General features: G+C 53.5%; 1 protein-coding gene across 5 annotated transcripts in view; it reads left to right on the top strand.

Moving 5' to 3' along the window:
- Positions 1–828: 828 nt before the first annotated feature.
- The window catches only part of NCAN (neurocan), a 40,348-nt gene continuing 26,436 nt past the window's right edge, over positions 829–14,740 (top strand). Inside the window, exons 1-6 of one of the 5 annotated variants that reach the window (XM_009435041.5) lie at positions 829–935; positions 5,806–5,885; positions 7,774–8,175; positions 12,865–13,039; positions 13,150–13,277; positions 13,821–14,114. In XM_009435041.5, the coding sequence (XP_009433316.3) occupies positions 5,813–5,885; positions 7,774–8,175; positions 12,865–13,039; positions 13,150–13,277; positions 13,821–14,114 (1,072 nt within the window). In that variant the 5' untranslated portion in view covers positions 829–935; positions 5,806–5,812. 5 annotated transcript variants of the gene reach the window in all.

Raw genomic sequence — 14,740 nt, forward strand, 5'->3', positions numbered from 1 at the left:
GGGTGTGGTGGCAGGTGCCTGTAATCCCAGCTATTCAGGAGGCTGAGGCAGGAGAATCGCTTGAACCTGGGAGGTGGAGGTTGCAGTGAGCCAACATCGTGCCACTGTACTCCAGCCTGGGTGACGGAGCAAGACTCCGTCTGAAAAAAAAAAAAAGATTGGGGTCTCATGTCTCATGGCAGGGACATGCCTATGCCTCTGCATAAAGCAAAATTATTCATGTGTCAACAGCAGTACCCAGTCCATAGAGTGTGCTCCATAAATGCTGATCAGACAAAGGTGAATGAATGAATGATACAATCTGGCTGTAGTTGCTGGAAACAGCTCGGGGGTGTCACACACCTGGACTCCCACCCTGCGTGCCTCTTACCAGCTGTGTGAACAAGGAGTCTCCCCGTCTCGTCCGTGCCTCAGTTTCCTCTCTGTAAATGGGGTAAACCAGTAATTGTAGCCAAAACTGCTTTGAACATGAGTCCTGGAGAATCAGGCAGGGCGAGGTTCGAATCCCAGCTCTGTCTCTGTGCGTGACCTTGGGAAGCGACTTTGCCTCCTTGGGGCTCAGTTTCCCCACCTGTAAAATGGGACGGCCTCATCCTGGGGCATAATGGGGACGTTTAACGCGGTTCCTGGGGCAAAGAGAATGGGAGGAGAGTCGGTGGGTGCCGTCTTCTCCTGGGTGCGGTGAGTGTCCAAAAAATGGGCGGGGTGGGGATTTTAGGCAGGGGAGCCCCCTCCCTCGCGCAGCCAGAGGCCTCGGGCTGGCGGGGGCGCATGCGCAGAGAGCCCTCGCGGCCCCTTTATAAGCACTGAGGCGGCGCTGGGGCGAGCGGAGCGCAGGGCGCAGGGGCTGGACCCGGCGCGGAGCTGGCTGAGCCGGAGCGCAGCGTCCTTTGTGCCCGGCGGCCGCCCCGGGATGCGTCCGAGCTAGGAGCCAGGTGGGGGATCCGTGAGGGGGCCGTGTTGCGGGAGAAGACTTCGGGATTAGAGACAGAGCTCGGGATTAGGGAGAGGACCTGAGACCAGGGAGAAGTCCCCAGAATGGGGAGGGGGCTGAAGCGGGGGAGGGGAGCCCTAGGTTGAGGAGGGAGCGCAAACTGGGAGGGGGCTTGGGAATGTCAGGTGAACAGACATTTGGGGAGGAAGGTTGTCCGCGGAATCCGGAGACTACCCCCCGGTGGGGAGGGGGCCGGGCTGGGGGTGGGTCTCAGGGTTGAGGAGGGAGCAATGGGAAACAGGGCTAGGGGAGGGGCCCCCGGAGTTTGGAGGGAAGAAGAGGACACCCAGATGCCGAATGGGGGACTCTGGAACAGGGCACCCCCGTATCTCAGCCGAGACACCCCAGGATTTTAAGTGGGGATTCCCAATTTGCGGTTGAATGGAGGATTCCGGGCCGGACTGCAGTGGGGAGGGGGCCCCCAGATCACCCTGTGCCCAATGGAAGGGTATCTGCGCTGAGAGCGAACGGCCATGGGGAAGGGGCTCCCTGCCATCTCCCTGTCCTTTTGGGTCAGGTCCGGTCACCACGTTCTGACTCAGGGAGGAGGTCCTGGGGGTCCCCATCCCAACGTGGTTCCCCGTTATTCCCTTAGACCTTGGGTTGAGGTGTTGTCCCTTATCCCAGGGAACACACTGGGTGTCCCAGGTGAATGTTGGGTGGGGGTCCCCTAGACCCCCCCGCTATGGATCCCCAGGACCTGTGAGGGATACCAGCTCAGAGGGGGGGCTGTCCCCCAGCACCTTCACAGCCTCCCACGTCCTTACAGCATGACACAGACCCCTACCCCCACCCCCTTTAGTTCCACCTGTCCATATGGACACATGTGGAAGCGCTGGCTTGGTTTGGGGGCACAGGGGCTGGGAAGTAAGGGGCTGGGAAGTAAGGGCCCTGTCTGGGCAGGAGCGACCCCCATCCCTACGCGTGGGGCTTTGTTCCTCTCAGGCAGCATCAATGAGAAACAGCCAGGCCAGGGAGAGGGTTGGCTCTGGGCCCCAGCGGGGGACGTGGGGGCAGGGCAGGCAGGAAGGGGTGGGTGCACTGTGGGACCCCAGAACCCAGCCGTCGCAATAGCTGATGGACATTCTGAAATCAAAGTTCCCCCTCAAGGATATGGGGGTTTTGTGTGTGTGTCCGCCCCAGACAGGCAGGGAGGGGGAGTATGCCCAGGGGTTCTAGGGTCCCCTGTGAGTCTGATGTGACTGTGGTTGTCTTTTGTCAGAAAACTTGTGCCGAGGGCCACATCACCATGTGGCAAAATGATGGGTGTCCATCGGTCACCAAGGCCACATTTATCCATCTCGGTTTGTGCCAGGGGCTGGCATCGCCGTGTGAGTGAGGAGCTATGTCTGATGCTGTTCCGTTCATCAAGGGGTTTATGTTGGGGGGGGGGGGCCCGAGACTGTGGGTGTGTGTCTTTGTGCAGAAGACACGCCGCCTGTCTTGTAAGTGCCCATATTGTCTCTCTTTGTTAATGTCACTGTGAATCTGTGTGAGTGTGTGTTTCCCCGGGGTCTGTGTCTGGGGTGCGTGGCTGTGTGTGTCCCGCTTGTGTATCTGGAGGGGCGGTTGGCAGCGTGCACCCTCGGCACGGGGGTGTGGGACGTGGTCTGTGTTCAGAGTTGGGGTGCTAACAGGGAAAGCTTGAGCAGGGGTTGAAATCCCCAAGGGGAAGCCTGGGATGATGACTGAGCCCATCTCCCTTTCTCCTCCACGGAGTTCCACATTCACACCCATGCACACTAATACACCCTGACTCTCAGGTCAGAAACACACACATGTGCGCACAGCCCCCTGCTGAGGGTCACTCAGACTCACACACATCCACAGATCACACTAGGTCCCATGTGCTCCACCCGGTGCACGGAGCTGCTGCAGGCTCACACACACAACATGCACCCACCACATGGCACAACCGCCTTCACCCCCTTGCCAGGACACAACACCCCGGACACACACCCAGTCACAAACACTCACAAATGCCCATTGGCAAACTCACCTTCACTCAGTGCTAACGGAGACTTGAGGTGGGGGTGAAGTGAAGGAGGGGACACACACACACTTACACACACACTCACACACACTCTCTCTCTCACACACATTCACATGGATCCGAGCTGCCCCTCCTCCAGCACCCCGCAGGCCCCTGCTTGCATATGCATGAGGCTTGTACATTATTCATGAGGGCACGGGCCCCAGACAGCTGTGTAAATGCTCATCTCTGGCCGCCCTGGGGAGGAGGTATTTTAAGAGAAGGGTGTGGGTGTGTGAGGGTGCGAGTGGAAGGGAGTGGGAGGGTGTGTGTGGGGGGTGTGCACCTGAAACTGTGTCTGTCACCATGTCGGGCAACCTCAGTATATTTTTAGCGTATACATGAGGCTTTGTGTCTAAAGAGCTGTTTTTAAATTTAACATTTCTAGGACTTTGCAAGTCTTAGGTCATTTCATCCTCACAGTAGCTGCAGGTGGTACTTGCTGGATAATCTCCATTTTACAGGTGGGGAAACTGAGGCACAGAGAGATTGAAGCAGCTTGTCCCGGATTAGAAGCAGGGCTATCTGGATGTAGTCTGACCTGTTAACGGGGTGTGTGTGTGTGTGTGTGTGTGTGTGTGTGTGAGAGAGAGAGAGAGAGAAAGAGAGAGAATTCTCTGGCCTTGTCCTCTCATAAGGCCCTGCTGGGGGCAGGTGCAACCCGGAGTCCTGTCTCTCTCTAATACCTGGCCAGGCCTGGAACAGCCATGAGGGGACCCCACACTTGCTCAGGGTTCCAAGGGGAAGAAATGAGAACAGCCTGGTGAAGGCAGAGGTTGCTGAGGTTTACAAGTTGGTAGTTGAGAGCACCGGTCCAGGGTCTGGCTTTGACCTCTACCCTGCTGTGCAGCCTGAGGCAAACCTCTAGCCCTCTCTGGTCCCTGAGGCATCATGTTAGCAGGCAGGAGGCAGGGGTGGACTAGGTGGGCTTTGCCGCTGCGTTGCCGCCTCAGAGTTCAGCACCACGGACAGGTCCCAGGCCGGCCTCCCAGCAGGGGACTCTGGGAGCTGGGAAGGAGAACTGGGGAAAGGGACAGCTGTCACATACAGCCTCCCCTTCTGGACTCCATTCACACCCCTTCCTCAGGGATAATTTCTTATGGGGGCGGGGAGCAAGGATTGGGTTTGCAGATGATGTTCTAATTTTCCATCTGCGCCCACCTCCTAAGCCCTGGTGACCAGGGTTCGCAGGAGTGGGAGGTTTTGGGGAGGGACCACCTCCCCAGGATTCCTAGTCTCTGGAACAATGTGAAGTCAGGAAATGCACTGCTGTGTCCCAACGACTGGCATGGGCTTTGCTCACAGTAGGCGCTTAATAATTGTCCACTTTATCCCTATGGGTCCTAGCCCCTATAGGGAAATGGACCCACAACTGAAGTTTCTCTGTGGGCCTAAGAAGTATCTTTGTTGAGCTGTGTGAAGTCAGGAGGAGGATGGGTGGGCAGGGGTGAGCCCCTTCCTCCAGCTGGGAGTTGGCGGCTCCTCCAAAATCCCAGAAACCAAGAATAGAATCTTGGTGACAACCACATCCTGGAATTGAAGCTGCGAATCGTGTCAGCCAGCAAACCCAGATTAAAGGATGGCTTAGAGGCCAGCCTGCTGCCTGGACTGAGGATTCTGGGAGGACTGGGACAGACTGCTGCCCTCTAGGAGCCGCCAGTCTGATGGAGGAGGCTGACTTGAAAAATGGTATTTCAGTCTTGGCTGTGTTAAGGTCAGTAATAATAATAGCAGCAGCTAAAATGTACCCCTTACTGCATGAGACAGTTCTAAGCATTTTATATATATTGACTCATCCATTCCTTTCAACTACCTGATGTTATCCCCATCTGACCCACAAAGAAAGTAAGGCACAGAGAAGGTAAGCAACTTGCCCAAGATCACACAAAAGGAACAGTGAGCCAATTCCAGATTTGATTCACTACCAGCACCCAGGCTTCTGACCACAGACTTCATTGCTTGGATTGTTTTTTGTTGTTGTGTTGTGTTGTGTTTTGTTTTCAGTCTCGCGCTGTCACCCAGGCTGGAGTGTGGTGGTGGAATCATAGCTCACTGCAGCCTTAACTCCTGGGCTCAAGCAATCCTCCCACCTCAGCCTCCTGCGTAGCTGGGACCACAGGTGTGCGCCACCAAGCCCAGATAATTTTTTTTTTTTTTTTGAGACAGAGTCTCACCCTGTCGCCCAGGCTGGAGTGCAGTGGCGTGATCTCGGCTCACTGCAACCTCCACCTCCCGGGTTCAAGTAATTCTCCTGCCTCAGCCTCCTGAGTAGCTGGGATTACAGGCGCCTGCCACCACGCCCAGCTAATTTTTGTATTTTTAGTAGAGACGGGGTTTCACCATGTTGGTCAGGCTGGTCTCGAACCCCTGACCTCGTGATCCACCCTCCTCGGCCTCCCAAAGTGCTAGGATTACAGGCGTGAGCCACCACGCCTGGCTGCTAATTTTTTAAATAGAGGTAAGATCTCACTATGTTGCCCAGGCTGGTCTCAAGCTTCTGGCCTCAAGCAGTCCTCCCACCTCAGCCTCCCAAAGTGCTGGAACTATAGGCGTGAGCCACCGCATCCAGCCACTGCTTGGATTCTGAGGTCAGGTGGCCCTGGGTTCGAATTCTGGCTCAGCCCTTTGCTGGCTCCTTCTGTGACCTAGAATAACACACTGGTCTCTCTGAGCCCTGGTTTCCTGATCTGTAGAGTGGGGGAGTTTGGTCCTGCAATGCTGAATATCTGGGAGGGTTGGGCTGTGGCTCACTCCTCCCTCCCTCTCCATTTTGTTCCAGATCCAGGATGGGGGCCCCGTTTGTCTGGGCCTTGGGCCTTTTGATGCTGCAGATGCTGCTCTTTGTGGCTGGGGAACAGGGTGAGTTGGTTTGTGGGGAGGGAGAGATTGGGGTCTGGGGGATGGACAAGATGGGGCAGCTTTTGAATTCCAGAGCCTTCTCCTGCTGGTCTCCTGGCATGGGCTAGAGAATAAAATGAGAATAGATTTTAAAAGGTCTTTGAACAGTCAAAAGCGAACAAGATACCTAAGAGGTTATTTTTAGTCATTGTCAGCAGAAGCTGGAGATTCCCGCCTCTCATCGTTTTGCTCAGATGAACTGGAGAGAAAGAAAGAAAGAAATGAGAATAGTGCAGAGATTGATTAGTGATGTCTGCCAAGGGTGGAGCGATGGAAATAAAGGTCTGTGTCCCTCTACTGGTGGTCAAGAGCCCAGGTTTTAGAAATCCCTCACAGATTTGGTCTGTGACCTTAGGCAAGTATAATTATCTCTCTGAACTTCAGTTTCCTCAACTCCCCCCAAAGAGAATGAGACATTGCTACGCTGCAGATGGTTATGAAAATCAAATGAGCTGATTGCTATAAAGTGCCTGTTATAAAGATGGTACTCTGCAAACACCATTTCCTTTTCATTAGCTGTCTCTTGCTTTACCTTTCGGAAAAACTGGGGCTCAGGGAAGGAAAATGCCTCTCCCGGGGCCATACAGTGAATCAGTGGCACTGGAGTGAAATCCCTGTCCTTATAAAAATAAAGTGAGGGGCTAGGCACAGTGGTTTATGCCTATAATTCTAGCACTTTGGGAGGCTGAGGCAGGCAGATCACTTGAGGTCAGGGGTTCCAGGCTAGCCTGCCTAACATGGTGAAACTCCGTCTCTACAGAAAATACAAAAATTAGCCAGGTGTGGTGGCACATGCCTGTAATCCCATCTTCTCGGGAAGCTGAGGCATGAGAATCGCTTGAACCTGGGAGGCGAAGGTTGCAGTGAGCCGAGATCATGCCACTCCACTCCAGCCTGGGTGACAGAGTCAGACTCAAAAAAATAATAATAAGGCTGGGTGTAGTGGCTCACCCCTATAATCCCAGAACTGTGGGAGGCCAAGGTAGGTGGATCAGTTGAGGTCAGGAATTGGAGACCAGCCTGGCCAACATGGTGAAACCCATCTCTACTAAAAATGCAAAAATTAGCCAGGCGTGGTGGCACGCACCTGTAATCCCAGCTACTGGGGAGGCTGAGGCAGGAGAATTGCTTGAACTTAGGAGGCAGAGGTTGCAGTGAGCTGAGATCATGCCACTGCACTCCAGCCTGGGAGATGGAGCGAGACTCCATCTCAAAAGTATAAATAAATAAAAGAATAATAATAATAAGGGGCTGGGCACAGTGGCTCATACCTATAATCCCAGCACTTTCGGGAGGCTGAGGTGGGAGGATTGCTTGAGTCTAGGAGCTTGAGGCTGCAGTGAATCATGATCGTGTCACTGCATTCTACCCTGGGCGATAGAGTGAGACTCAATCTCTAAAAATAGTTTTTTGTGTTTTTTTTTGAGATGGAGTTTCGCTCTTGTTGCCCAGGCTGGAGTGCAATGGTGCGACCTTGGCTCACCGCAACCTCTGCCTCCCGGGTTCAAGCGATTCTCCTGCCTCAGCCTCCTGAGTAGCTGGGATTACAGGCATGTGCCACCACACCCAGCTAATTTTGTATTTTTAGTAAAGACAGGGTTTCTCCATGTTGGTCAGGCTGGTTTCAAATTCCTGACCTCAGGTGATTTGCCCGCCTCGGTCTCTCAAAGTGCTGGGGTTACAGGCATGAGCTATCGCGTCCAGCCACTGCTTGGATTCTGAGGTCAAGTGGCCCTAGGTTCAAATTCTGGCTCAGCCCTTTTAAAAAATTTTTTAAAAGAGGGAAATAGCAGTCCCTGCTTGGTTCTTGCCTCTGAATCAGGCCCTCTCTCCACCTTCTCCAACCCAGGCACACAGGATATCGCCGATGCCAGCGAAAGGGGGCTCCACATGCAGAAGCTGGGGTCTGGGTCAGTGCAGGCTGCGCTGGCGGAGCTGGTGGCCCTGCCCTGTCTCTTTACCCTGCAGCCACAGCCAAGTGCAGCCCGAGATGCCCCTCGGATAAAGTGGACCAAGGTGCGGACTGCGTCGGGCCAGCGACAGGACTTGCCCATCCTGGTGGCCAAGGACAATGTCGTGAAGGTGGCCAAAAGCTGGCAGGGACGAGTGTCACTGCCTTCCTACCCCCGGCGCCGAGCCAACGCCACGCTACTTCTGGGGCCGCTGAGGGCCAGCGACTCTGGGCTGTACCGCTGCCAGGTGGTGAGGGGCATCGAGGATGAGCAGGACCTGGTGCCCTTGGAGGTGACAGGTCAGTTGGGGGCAAAGGAGGGGCCGGGGGCCGGGGAGAGGGAGGGCTGAGCCTGGAGCCCACCCACTGAATGTCACCTTAGAAATCACTCCCTGAGACCTGGCCTGGTGTCTCATGCCTGTAATCCCAGCACTTTGGCAGGCCAAGGCGGGTGGATTGCTTGAGCACAGGAGTTCGAGACCAGCCTGGGTAACATGGTGAAACCTCGTCTCCACAGAAAATACAAAAATTAGCCAGGCATGGTGGCACATGCCTGTAGTCCAGCTACTTGGGAGGCATAGGTGGGAGGATCACTTGAGACTGGGAGGTTGAGGCTACTCCACTCCAGCCTGGATGACAGAGGGAGACCCTGTCACAAAAAAAAAAAAAAAAAAAAAGGAAAGAAATCACTCTCTGAACCGGGATTCCCTTTGAATTCTTCTGATAAAGTCCTAAAGTCTTTATGGTGCCTATAATCCGAGCACTTTGGGAGGCCGAGGCGTGTGGATCAGTTGAGGTCAGGAGTTTGAGACCAGTGTGGCCAACATGGTGAAACCCTGTCTTTAAAAAAAAAAAAAAAATTAGCCAGGCATGGTGATGCATGCCTGTGATCCCAGCTACTTGGGAGGCTGAGGCAGGAGAACTGCTTGAACCCAGAAGGTGGAGGTTGCAGTGAGCTGAAATTGAGCCACTGCACTCCAGCCTGGGCCACACAGCGAGACTCTGCCTCAAAAGAAAAAAAAAGTCTGTATCGGTATGGGTACTATCTTGTCTTTAACACCTCTCTTTTTTAGCTATGAGAGAGGAGTCTCCAGCTCAGACTTCTGGGGGCCACAATATCTAGGCAGGATTTTTGTTTGTTTGTTTTGAGATGGAGTCTCACTCTTGTTGCCCAGGCTGGAGTGCAGTGGTGCTGTCTAAGCTCACTGCATCCTCCGTCTAGGCAGGATTTTACTTGGAGTCAATTTTATGGTTATCTGATTTTATGTAAGACAAAGGATACTGGCTTTCTATTTAAAATAGAAATAAAAAATTCCTTGTAAAATAAACTTAAGTTTTTTTCTAAGTGAGGCAATTTTTTAAAAGTAAGTTAATTTAAGATGTGTATTAAATATTAAGCAAGAACAATTCTCAAATACCTGTTTAGCCAATTCTTTTTTTTTTTTTTGAGATGGGAGTCTCGCTCTGTCTCCCAGGCTGGAGTGCAGTGGCATGATCTCAGCTCACCGCCAGCTCTGCCTCCCGGGTTCACGCCATTCTCCTGCCTCAGCCTCCTGAGTAGCTGGGACTACAGGCGCCCGCCACAGTGCCTGGCTAATTTTTTGTATTTTTAGTAGAGACGGGGTTTCACCGTGTTAGCCAGGATGGTCTTGATCTCCTGACCTCGTGATCTGCCCACCTCGGCCTCCCAAAGTGCTGGGATTACCAGGTGTGAGCCACCGCACCCGGCAACCAATTCCTTTATTAAATTCTTCTTGTTGAGCTGCGTGTGGTAGTGCACACCTGTAGTTTCAGCACTTTGGGAGGCTGAAGAGGAAGGGTCACTTGAGCCAGGAATTCAAGACCAGCCTGGGCAACATAGCAAGACCCTGTCTCTATTAAAAAAACAAAAACAAACAAAAAAACAAAAAACAAAAAACGGGGATGGGGGCCCAGTGGCTCATGTCTGTAATCCCAGCACTTTGGGAGACCAAGGCAGGAGAATCACTTAAGCTCAGGAGTTTGAGACCAGCCTGGGCAACATAGTGAGACCTTGTCTATACAAAATTCCAAATTCCAAAACATTAGCCAGGCATGATGGTGTGTTCCTGTAGTCTTAGCTACTCAGGAGGCTGAGGTAGGAGGATTGCTTGAGTCCCAAGAGATCGAGGCTGCAGCGAGCCTTGATCATGCCACTGCACTCCAGCCTGGGCAACAGAGCAAGAACCTGTCTCAAAAATAATAATAATATGGCTGGGCGCAGTGGCTCACGCCTGTAATCCCAGCATTTTGGGAGGTCGAGGCGGGTGGATCATAAGGTCAGGAGTTCGAGACCAGCGAATCATGAGGTCAGGAGTTCGAGACCAGCCTGGCCAAGATGGTGAAACCCCTTCTCCACTAAAAATACAAAAATTAGCCGGGCATGGTGGCACATTCCTGTAACCCCAGCTACTCGGGAGGCTGAGGCAGGAGAATCGCTTGAACCCAGGAGGTGGAGGTTGAGGTGAGCCGAGATCGTGCTATTGCACTCCAGCCTGGGCAACAAGAGCGAAACTCCGTCTTAAAAATAATAATAATAATAATACAACTAAATAAGCCAGATGTGGCGGCTCACACCTCTAATCTCAGCATTTTGAAAGACTAAGGCAGGAGGATTGCTTGAGCCCAGGAGTTCAAGACCAGTCTGAGCAAGATGGTGAGACCCCGTCTCTACAAAATTTTTAAAAAAATATTAGCAGGGCATGCTAGTGTGCGCCTGTAGTCTCAGCTTGTCAGGAGGCTGAGGTGGGAGGATCGCTTAAGTCTGGAAGGTTGGAAGCTGCAGTGAGCTGAGATCGCACCACTGCACTTCAGCCTGGGTGACAGAGGGAGACCCTGACTCAAATAAATAAATAAATAAATAGTCAAAAACTAAAAATAAAGAACAGGGTTTGGCACACAGTAGATGCTCAATAAATGACTCAGTGAATGGATTATTGTACAGCAAACATCCTGTGGACTCCTGCTGGGAAACCTGTTTCCCTTAACTTACATTGACCTTGGGCAAGTCCCTGATTCCTGTCTTGGGGCTTAACCTGCATGCCCCCAAACTGGGAACTGGGGACACAGTGTCTTACCACATAGTTTATGGAGTCAACCAGTCATCCCCTTTCAGAGGCCTCATTTCTGAAAATTGATAAAAGCTAACAACAACAACAACAACAACAACAAACTGATTGGTGGTGAGGCAAGTGAATTCCACATCTAGGTAACTTCAATTTTATTCATTCAGCCAAACTCTTTTTGTTGTTGTTTGAGACAGAGTCTCACTCTGTCACCCAGGCTGGAGTTCAGTGGTGTGATCTTGGCTCACTGCACCTCTGCCTCGTGGGTTCAAGCGATTCTCCTGCTTCAGCCTCTGGAGTAGCTGGGATTACAGGTGCACACAACCACACCTGGCTAATTTTTGTATTTTTAGTAGAGACAGGGTTTCACCACATTGGCCAGGCTGGTTTCCAACTCAGCCTCAAGCGATCTGCCTGCCTCGGTCTTCCAAAGTGCTGGGATTACAGGCGTGAGCTGCTATGCCCGGACATTCAGCCAAACATTTATTGAGCACCTACACTGTACTGGTCCAATGCTGAGGACACAGGGCTCTCAGTTGGATAAGACAGAGCAAAGTGTTTCATTTCATTGTCTTGTTCAGCCATTTCTTTCATCCCTAAATCAGAATTTGAATCACAGTGAGCCTGTTACCAGGGCTTCACATCCTGGCTTACATGTCACCTCCTCCAGGAAGCCTTCCAGGACCACATTTCCAGGCCAGGCAAGAACCACATTTGGGCCGGGCGCGGTGGCTCACGCCTGTAATCCCAGCACTTTGGGAGGCTGAGGTGGGCGGATCACGAGGTCAGGAGATCAAGACCATCCTGGCTAACATAGTGAAACCCCATCTCTACTAAAAATACAAAAAAATTAGCTGGGCATGATGGCAGGCGCCTGTAGTCCCAGCTACTTGGGAGGCTGAGGCAGGAGAATGGTGTGAACCCGGGAGGCGGAGCTTGCAGTGAGCTGAGATCGTGCCACTGCACTGCAGCCTGGCGACAGAGTGAGATTCTGTCTCAAAAAATAAACAAAATAAAATAAATAAAATAAAAATAAATAAATAAAAAAGAACCACATTTGGTCTCCCATTGCTGCCTGTGCTTCCCTATCAGCGCATGCACCTAATTCCTAAAAGGCAGAAACTCTCTGTCAGCCTTCTCCACACCTCCTGCCACCTCCAGGGCCTAACCCTGGGCATGAAGAGTGCTATCTTTGGAGTCAGATCTCTCTGAATTTGAATTCTGGTTCTGTTTCTTATTTGCTGCGTGGGCCTGGACCTGTCCCTCAACCTTTCTGACCCTAAGTTTCCTCCTCTGGAACAATCAGATTTGTTGTAAGAGTTCAATAAGATAATGCTTATAAATGCTTTTCTTTTTTTTAATGTTTTAGTTTTTTTGAGATGGAGTCTTGTTCTGTCTCCCAGGCTGGAGTGCAGTGGCTCAATCCCGGCTCACCGCAACCTCTGCCTCCTGGGTTCAAGCGATTCTCCTGCCTCAGCCGCCCTAGTAGCTGGGATTACAGACGCATGCCACCATGCCCAGCTATTTTTTGTATTTTTAGTAGAGACAGGGTTTCACCATGTTAGCCAGGCTGGTCTCGAACTCCTGACCTAAAGTGATCCGCCCACCTTGGCCTCCCAAAGTGCTAGGATTACAGAAGTGAGCCAACATGCCTGACCGGCCGTAAACGCTTTTCACATTGTAAATATTTGCTAACTTGTAACCCTTTATGGCCATTGTTATCAGTTTCCTCATCTGTAAAATGGGGGCATATGGATCTTGCTCCCCACCCTCGACCCACACTGTGCCTGGCGCTAGGTCTATTATTATCAGACAGGGGTGGGGAGTCATTCTGCAAGAGGTAGGTCTGTTCTTGAAGATTCCAGCATAAGTCAACTGTCCCCCCATCCTGGATGTTCCCCCACAGGTGTTGTGTTCCACTACCGATCAGCCCGGGACCGCTATGCACTGACCTTCGCTGAGGCCCAGGAGGCCTGCCGTCTCAGCTCAGCCATCATTGCAGCCCCTCGGCATCTACAGGCTGCCTTTGAGGATGGCTTTGACAACTGTGATGCTGGCTGGCTCTCTGACCGCACTGTTCGGTGAGGGGGATACACAGGGCAGGGAGATGAAGACTAGCTCATGGGGAAGGAGGTTCCTTGGGCGGTCCAGGAGCACACATCTGAGAGGGACCCTTCCCTTGTGTTGTCAGGTATCCTATCACCCAGTCCCGTCCTGGTTGCTATGGCGACCGTAGCAGCCTTCCAGGGGTTCGGAGCTATGGGAGGCGCAACCCACAGGAACTCTACGATGTGTATTGCTTTGCCCGGGAGCTGGGGGGTAAGTCTGGGACTGGCAGGACCCGGCCCCTTTGCCTCTCTTTGAGTATCTATTATTCTCCCCAACTCCCATCCTCCGGGGTCCTTATGCAACTCCCCTGTCTTATACCTCCCTAAACCTGCAACCAAGACATGATTCCACTCATTTTCTGAGCTTTCCATGCCTCCCTGAGTCCCCCTCCCTCCCTTTGCCCCCTTCCTCTCTCTGATCCTCTTTCCCTCTCTAATCCCCTGTCCCCTGCCTGCCTCCCTGTCCCTATCCCCTTCCTCCTCTGTGAGCCCCCTTCACCGAGCCCCTCCCTCTCTCTGAAGCCCGACTTGCCCATGGGCCTGAGTTACTCCATTTGTAAAAAGAGGCTTAGCTCTGCATGAGAGGTAAGGACAAGGATGATCCCGGAGCTGGACGCACAGCTGCGGTTGTCACCGCCTCTTCTAACCAGCACCCTAACACGTCCAGGTCGGAACTATTTGGAGTTGGACCCACTTCCTGGGCTCCAGGGGAGGGTTCCCCAGCCCCCCTGACCTCCACCCGCCCCTCCCGCAGGCGAGGTCTTCTACGTGGGCCCGGCCCGCCGCCTGACACTGGCCGGCGCGCGTGCACAGTGCCGCCGCCAGGGTGCCGCGCTGGCCTCGGTGGGACAGCTGCACCTGGCCTGGCATGAGGGCCTGGACCAGTGCGACCCGGGCTGGCTGGCCGACGGCAGCGTGCGCTACCCGATCCAGACGCCGCGCCGGCGCTGCGGGGGCCCAGCCCCGGGCGTGCGCACCGTCTACCGCTTCGCTAACCGGACCGGCTTCCCCTCACCCGCCGAGCGCTTCGACGCCTACTGCTTCCGAGGTGCGTGCGTCCCCTGGTGGCCGTGCCCCCAGGGCTTTCACTTTGGCGAAGGCCACGTCCCTGAAAGCCTCGCCAGGCCAAGGGAGAGACACATGGAAGCTCGCTTTGTGATAAGCCACGTCCCTGGGTGAGGGCCACGTCCCTGGGTGAGGGCCACGCCCCCGGGTGAAGGCCACACCCGTTACGACAAGTCTTTCCCTAGGAGCCCCGTCCTGGGTAAAGAACAGGGCTCCAGAGGAGGCCACTCTGGTGGGGAGTCACCTTTGCTGGGTGGGCTGTATCTCCTGAGGTCCGGAGGCCCCATAACCTTGGAAGACAAGCCCCTAGGTGGGGCATACTCTACCTAGAGCCACGCCCATACGCAGAAACACCCCCGTGGAAGAGATAATGCCTCAATTGGCCACCTCTGGGCACCACACCGGATGTGGGAGCAGGGATGACACTCGCCCTTGTTGGGGGGCAGTGGGGACAGCTTTGGAAGCTGCAAGCATCAACCCCAAGGAGTCATGTCCTCTAAGTAAGCTGCCCCAGTCCTGGCATGGGCATACCATGCCCACGGGGCACCACCTGTACCAGGGGAGGATCCGTCACCAAGGTTGAGTTGAACCCCTCAACAGGCAGACCCA

The sequence above is a fragment of the Pan troglodytes genome, chromosome 20 (assembly GCF_028858775.2).
Source record: "Pan troglodytes isolate AG18354 chromosome 20, NHGRI_mPanTro3-v2.0_pri, whole genome shotgun sequence".
In the NCBI taxonomy this organism is placed as follows: domain Eukaryota; kingdom Metazoa; phylum Chordata; class Mammalia; order Primates; family Hominidae; genus Pan; species Pan troglodytes.